At 56.1% G+C, this 7,325-nt stretch overlaps 1 protein-coding gene across 1 annotated transcript; it reads left to right on the forward strand.

The window, feature by feature from the left end:
• Positions 1-295: 295 nt before the first annotated feature.
• Positions 296-6,859, forward strand: LOC132529300 (serpin A3-8-like). Its single transcript, XM_060165636.1, is given in 6 exon segments — positions 296-630; positions 632-945; positions 2,627-2,758; positions 2,761-2,899; positions 5,483-5,632; positions 6,664-6,859. Coding segments are annotated over 6 exon segments (1,266 nt in total).
• Positions 6,860-7,325: the final 466 nt, after the last annotated feature.

Here is a 7,325-nt window from a genome sequence, read left to right on the forward strand (position 1 = left end):
AGGCTTCTCAGCCTCGCTCCTCTACTTCCTTGCTGGGTGACCTTGGAAAAGCCCCTTTCCCTCTCTGTGCCCAGTTTCTCCATTGTGGAAATCGGTAACAATTACAAGACTTGCTTCAAAGGGTGAGAGGGAGCCCAAAGCCTCCTCATGTATGTTGGGAGCCCAGGAGGGTGCCTAGAACTGGGAGGTCACAAAGCAGCACAGGCAGAGAGAACAGAGACCACGTGGGGACACTGGGTGGTGGTTGGGACATCATCTGACACACCGAGACTTAAAGGAGTTTTGCTTTTCAGAGATGAGGGCAGAGGGAATGTCCCCCCTCCTGGCTCTGGGGCTCCTGGTGGCTGGGCTCTGCTCCAGTGTCCACTGCCTCCCAGGGGGCGGGCTTGACCTGGAGGATGTGACCCCAGAGGACCAACACAAAGGGGCGCCTGTGGACGACCACACTTTCGTCTCCAGCAACACCGACTTCACCTTCAGCCTCTACAAGCAGTTGGCTTTGAAGACCTCCAATGAGAATGTCATCTTCTCCCCCCTGAGCGTCTCCATGACCTTGGCCTTCCTGTCCCTGGGGGCCTGCGGACCCACCCTGATGGAGACCCTGGAAGGCCTCAAGTTCAACCTCACAGAGCCCTGAGACAGAAATCCACCAGGGCTTCCAGCACCTCCTGCAGACGCTCGGCCGACCCAGCAGCCAGTTACAGCTGAGTGTGGGCAACGCCATGTTCGTCCAGGAGCAGCTGAAGTTTCTGGACAAGTTCAGGGAAGATGTCCGGGCGCTGTGTGCCTCCGAGGCCTTCTCCACTGACTTCCGGGATTCCGACACTGCCAAGAAGCTCATCAATGACTATGTGAGGAATAAAACGCAGGGGAAAATTGTGGAGTTGTTCAAGGACCTTGACAAACTCACAGAGATGATGCTGGTGAATTACATCTTCTCTAAAGGTGGGTGGCCAGATTGGGGTTTGGGAAGATAAACAAAATTAGTTCTGAGGCTCCAGGACTATTTCTATCCTGGCTCAGCCACCTGTGTTGTTAGCAAACCATTGCAGAAGGGGCTCCCCGTGGCTTAAGCGAGCCTAGGCACCAAGACCCCGCCCCGACCATAGGCTTCGTCTACTTTAGCTTTATCCAAATTCTACTTCACTTTACAGGACATAAGTGCAGAGGAGCCACTACTTTGTGTGAGGCAGAGAGAGATTTTTTTCTGACTTCAGCTTGCCTGGCTGCCAAAAGAAGAAGCTGTTCTTTCAGCTCTCTCCGGGGTGGCCGGGAACTCCAGGTTCCTGCCTGCTGAGATGCTTTCGAACACGCTCAGGAAGGCCTCTGCTGTGCGCACTGTGGGCTGTGTCTGACCTGGACTCCCTCTAAGGGTCTTGGTCTCCGGGGCTTAAGGTGGGGCTGGCAGTCATCTTCACGGTGTGACAGCCTCTGAGCAGCCTGGACACCCCAAGGCTCTTCAGTTGTGTGCTTCTATCATCTTGAGGGTGGGAATGGAAAGGCCACCATCTGGGGAAAGTCGCGGGAAGACAATATCCAGGGCAGTGTATTTTCCCAGATTCTAGTTGGACCGGTGCCCAGTCCCATTGATAGAAACTCGATATTGCAAACCTCAGCCTGGAAATTCATAAGGGTCAGAGTGAAGGCAGATAGATTTCATATATGGAGCCAGTAGTGCAATAGAGACCCAGAATAGATAAGGACAGGAAAAACTATCATCGAATCTGGGCGTGGTCAGGTGCCTAAGAGACACTAGCTGTGGGGAAACAAGTTAGCCCTGTACTGGGGGCTCCTGGCAGAGCCCAGGGCTACCCGTCCTGGGTCTGTGTTTTCGTCTATAAATGAAGGCACAGAATTGCATTTCTTTGGAAAACTAATCCAGGCCAGGCCTGCTACAGTTGTTCTTCGAGTCTCCTGTGCTTTCCTCTCCTATAACCCTGCACTGTCCTAGGATTTTATCCTCCGAAATCTCCCCACCAGGGGCACCCCAGCCAGCCCGGCGTTCCCTCTGCTCCTGCCTCTAACTCTGGGGACACAGGCAGGGGTGGAAACAAAGCAGGAAGTGGGGGTGGATACACACTCCATGAAGCCCCAGGGCCCTAATCTCCCCAAGAAGCCCCCATCACTGAATGCTCCATCCTCCTGCGGGGAGACCCCAGCCCTCTCCTCTGCTGACCCCGCCCTGCCCTCCTGGTACCCATGCGGCTCCTGCTTCAGCCTGGCTCACAAGGCTGTGGGGACATGTGTCCTCCCTGCAAAGCCAGTGACTAGCCACTGGTCACTAACACTGTTCCCTTTAAGGACCAGGAGCTCCCATTTCTCCCCAGTCCCAGCCTCACCCCATCTCTCCCTTGCCCTGTCCTGTTCCTGTTGGTTTCTCATGTAGCACAATTAACCAGGTTTGTTTCACGTCCCCCTTCCCAATCCAGACCTCTGGGCTCACCCCCGTCCCCAAGGGCCTACCCACCTGCCCAGGTATATGTGCAAACCTAGCAGGGCCATCCCTAGAGGCACGTGGGGGGCTGCTGGTGTGGGGAGGGTCTCCCCTGCTCAGGGACCAGGGCAGAGGAGTGAGACGCCTGCAGCCCTTGCACCACAGACCCCTCACCTGTCCCTCCACCTCTAGCCCAGTGGAAGAAGCCCTTTGATCCCAGCCATACTTATAAGTCAGAGTTCCATGTGAGTGAGAACAGGACAGTGGAGGTGCCCATGATGACCACTGGGGGCCTGGAAACGCCTTACTTCCGGGACGAAGAGCTGCCTGCACCACGGTGGAGCTCAAGTACACCAGCGACGACAGCGTGCCCTTCATCCTCCCTGACGAGGGCAAAATGCACGACCTGGAGGCCAAGCTGCTCCCAGAGACGCTGAGGAGGTGGAGAGACTCCCTGCAGCCCAGGTGACTGTCCCCAGGACCCGGAGCTGTGGGCCCACCTGCCTTCTCGGCCCTTCCCCCTCTTTCAGGACTCCGGACCCGCAGCCCCCGGGCCTCAGTAATGTCCAGGGGCGGGGGCAGAGGTGGGAGGGCCCGTCCAGGGCTGACCTTGCCCTTGGCTGCCTGCGTGGCTCTGGGCCTGAGCTGTTCCTTCTCTAAGATGATGACATCAGAGGGGGCGGGGCTGAGGGTTCCTCTGACACTGACATGCGCTGAGTCGTGAGGATCCTCACACAACCCCCGACTCTCATGCTGTTCTCTCCGTGGCTCCACCTCTTGCAGGTGGAGGAGGGCGGATGGGACTGAGATCAGTTGGGGGCTCTGGTGAGACAGACGTGAGCATCAGCTTTGCACGGGCTAAACATTAATTCACTCATTTATTCATTCAACCCTTCAGCACTGATTGAATGAATGAATGAAGATCAAGCTACGTCGGAGGGACTAATTTAGACTCTGAGGGTAGGTCAGCGAATAAAGCAGTAAATTCCCTGCCCTACGGGCACTTACTTTGCAGTTGGAGGAGACAGACAGGAAATAAATGTAGTAAATTATTTGCTACTTTGAGAGGGGAGAAATGGGGAGGTGGGGATAGTAAAGCACAGTAAAATCTTGAAAAAATGGGACCCGCAAGTAGCTTGTGATTGTAAGCAGGGTGGCCCTTAGGTGATGTTTGAGGTGAGGGATTGAGCCATGTGCATATGGTGGGGAAAAGCGTTCCTGGCTGAGGGAACAGCCGGTGCAAAACCTGTAAGACAGGAGGGAGCCTGGTGTGGTTGAGGGTTAGTGAGGCCAGAGCAGCAGAGCAGAGGGAGTGAGAGGGAAAGTTGGGAGAGGTCAGGACCCCAGGGGGGATTCAGGTCACTTGGAGCCTTGCAGACCCCTCGACGCGGCCCCCTCTGAGGGAAATAGAGACTCATCACAAGGTTTTGGGCCAAAGAGTGAACGATCTGAGTCATGTTTTAAACGGATCACCCAGGTCGTCCAGTGGAGAACAGACAGCCGAGGACCAGCATGGAGGCAGGGAGGCCAGCCAGGCGCCCAGTGCACTCACCCAGGGGAGCCGCTGGGGATACACCAGCAGGAACCGGGAAGGGCGGAAGGGGTCGGGCTCTGGATAAACTGAGTGCAGACACACAGGCCAGGATGTGGAATTCAGGAGACCAATAACAAGGGGGACAGCAGAGGGAGAGGCACTTCTGGGCCCAGTGTCTGCAGGGGGCCTAGGGGATGGTGTGTGGGCAGCTATGCAGATCCTAGGGGTAATGGATGTGGAAAGTACGTTATAAACCACAAAGAATGAGAGACCTGCCTAGACGTGACATTGATGCTGCAGTCCCTACCCCAACCCCTGTCCAGGGGACCGGGCGCCTTGGGGCTGCCTGACTCTCAGCCCCTCCTCACTGCAGATCCCAGGAGACTCCAGGACACGGGACCCACCCTCCCCCTGCACCTACTCCAGGACACAGGACCCACCCTCCCCCTGCACCTACTCCCTTCCCAACTCTTTCCTTCCTCCAGTACCAAGAGCTACCACAGGGCAGGGGCTCAGTGAATAGTTGTAAGTGGATAGAATATTCATCAGACATCTTTGATTTACAAGCACTGGGGGAACCAGCATCTACACATTCCTGGCCCATGGAGGGCGCTCACTAAGAATCTGTTGAATGAATGGATAAAGGAGGAGGGGAGGGAGGGAGGGAGGGAGGAAAGATGGCCTATGAGGAGGAATAGGTACCCCCCTGCTCCCAAGGGACTCAACGTTTAATGGGAGCCACAGCCTCCTCGTATTTGGCATCTGTAAGAGCTGACACCATGACAAGAGTCTTAAGGGAAATAGAGACAGAGAGAGGAGGCCTAGGGGTGGGAGACAACATCTGTTGCTCCAAGAACCTGCTGCCACCTCTGCTCAGAAGCAGATGCATCCCTGCCCTCAAGGAACTCACTGGGAAGACAAGATAGAGATGTTGGATTGGTTGATTCAGGTCCCCAAGGCCCTTGAATGCAGCCCCCAGCCCTCCACGTCCCGCCCAAGCCCCTTCCCGGCCCCTCCCCTCCCCACTGCCCACACTCAGGCTGCCTCTGTGCTGTGGGGCAGCCCTTCTTTCTTCCCTCTTTCCTGCAAGTGCATCCTCCTGCCTCCTGGACTCCTCTTCACCCAGTCAGCCTCGTCCCCTCTTCCGGGACTCAGGCTCCATGCCACCTCCTGCAGGAAGCCTTCCTGGTGCCCATGGAGCAGCTGCCCCAGCACAGTCTTGCAGCTGCTGGAGTTAGGGTGTTTCCTGCACCCTACAGGCTTGCAGGGGCGAAGCAGGGCCAGGTGTGGTGCTGGTGCACTGCCTGACATTTTAGACTCCTGCCGATGGGAATGCATAATTCACAGTTTAAGGAGAATAAGCAGGAGGGGTAAAGAAAATGTGGAAAAGAACCTGTATTTCCAGCAAGAAGTGGGTGGTTGGAGAGGAAACCAAGGCAGACCACGCCGAGACATGGGAGAAAGGCAGGCTCTCAGTCCAGCAGACGTTCAGGTTTATTTTTCTCATTTCCTAGAAAAAGAGTTCACCCCCTCCTTCCAAAGTTTTCCATCTCCAGCGATTATGATCTGCAAGACATCCTTCCCCAGATGGGCATGGGGAAAGTCTTCCCCCCGGCAGCTGGCCAGTCAGACATTAAAGATGCAGAGGCGCTGGTGGTTTCCCAGGTGGGTGTTTAAACTTTGGACAATTCATCTCCACATGGGAGCTTGAATGGTGAAGGCCAGCCAGAGTTTTGGGTAAACTTGAATGAGTAAAATAACTGTATTTCTCTTTACTCAGTCACCTTCCCTGGACTCCTCAGAAGGGCTTGGTTACAACCATCCTGGGGGTGGTCCTACCTTCCCTGCAACATATTGTGACATGGAAGCCCATCTAGCGGGAGGGCCTGGGGTGGAATCAGCTGTGAATCCCCGTCTCATGCTCCAACTTTTACTGCCTATGCAATAAATAATTCAAGTCCTGTACCCCTCACTTTCTTCATCTTTAAAACGAGCATTGTAGTTCTTGGCTCATGTGCTATGTCTAGCAGAGCAGGTAAGAGGTAATAGGTACTAACAACAGCTACAGGGCCATCGTGATGGAAATATACTAAGAGCACAGGACAAGAACACCAGGGCCCCTGGTACTGTGATCCTAGAAGCAGAGAAGTCAGAGTGAATGGGGGAGGCTGGGCAGCCCTGTGGTCTCCCCTGCACCCCACCTGCCAAAGGACCTGGTAAAGGAGGCGTATGTGCCAAGGGGCCTGCGGGGTCCAGGGATGGGAAGCCATTTCCTATGCAAAGTAACTGAGCGCTAGGGCAGGAGAGGAGCAGAAAGCAGTGTCCGCTCATCTGCTACTTCGACGTGGAGGGACTGTGGACAGTTGCCTGTGCCTGTGACAGTTGCCCCCTCCCCTAACATGGGGGGTGTTTTGGACTCAGACAGAGAGGGAGCCAGATCAGGGAACCCCTGCTCTTTTCCTCTCTGACCCTGGGCCCAGCACTCACAGCCTTTGACTGCACTTTGCACATCTGTGCATCACGACTATGCAAACCAGCTGACAGGTTTGCTGGGAGAAACAAGTTGAACAGGTTGACAGCACAGTGACGGCCAGCGGCAGAAGGCGGATGAATGTCCGTCCCCTTGGAGGCACTCAGGCAGCTGCTCACCTCCCACCCACCTCGCCTCTGGTGGGTAATGCTCTGGGGTCCCCCTGGTGGTCCGCAGCGCTGTGCTTGACGTGGGCAACGACGGCATGGAAGGAGCTGCTGCCATGGGAAGCAACTTGATCTACAAGACTAGAGAAGTGATCATTATGCATTTCAACAGGCCCTTTGTGTTTCCCATACTCAGTAAAGACACCCAGAGCATCATCTTTTTGGACAAAGTCACCAACCCCAGTCAAGCCTAGAGCTCTCCCCTGAGTGGCAGGTCCCCTTGCTAAGGAGCTGGGTGCCTGGCTCCCTGGGGGCAGCCTGGTCCCTGTGCCCCGAGGAGCCCCCTGCCTGGTCCCACCTGCTCACCCTGGTGAAGGTGACAGTGACTCTGCTGGGGGCTCCACATGCACAGGGAGTCTGTGCCTTGGTCAGTAAGAGGCTCCGAGCCCTACGAAAGCAATAGCCACCTTCCTTGGACTGGACTCTTTCCCGTGTGTCTCCACCCTTACCTACGTGATCCCATGCCATGGGCAGCCTGGGCCCCGAGGCCAAGCCCCCCGACCTCCCACACTTGCTCAGTCCGCCCCAGACTCTGGGCCCCTGTCTCAGCCTCACCAGCCAGCCCAGGAGCAGGCTTTGTGCCTGTGACCAAGCCCACTGGACCTCAGGCCCGGGGCTGGGAGGGGCCCCTGCTGCCCGATGCCCACTTCCGGGGGCTCT

Source organism: Lagenorhynchus albirostris, chromosome 1, assembly GCF_949774975.1.
Source record: "Lagenorhynchus albirostris chromosome 1, mLagAlb1.1, whole genome shotgun sequence".
NCBI lineage: Eukaryota > Metazoa > Chordata > Mammalia > Artiodactyla > Delphinidae > Lagenorhynchus > Lagenorhynchus albirostris.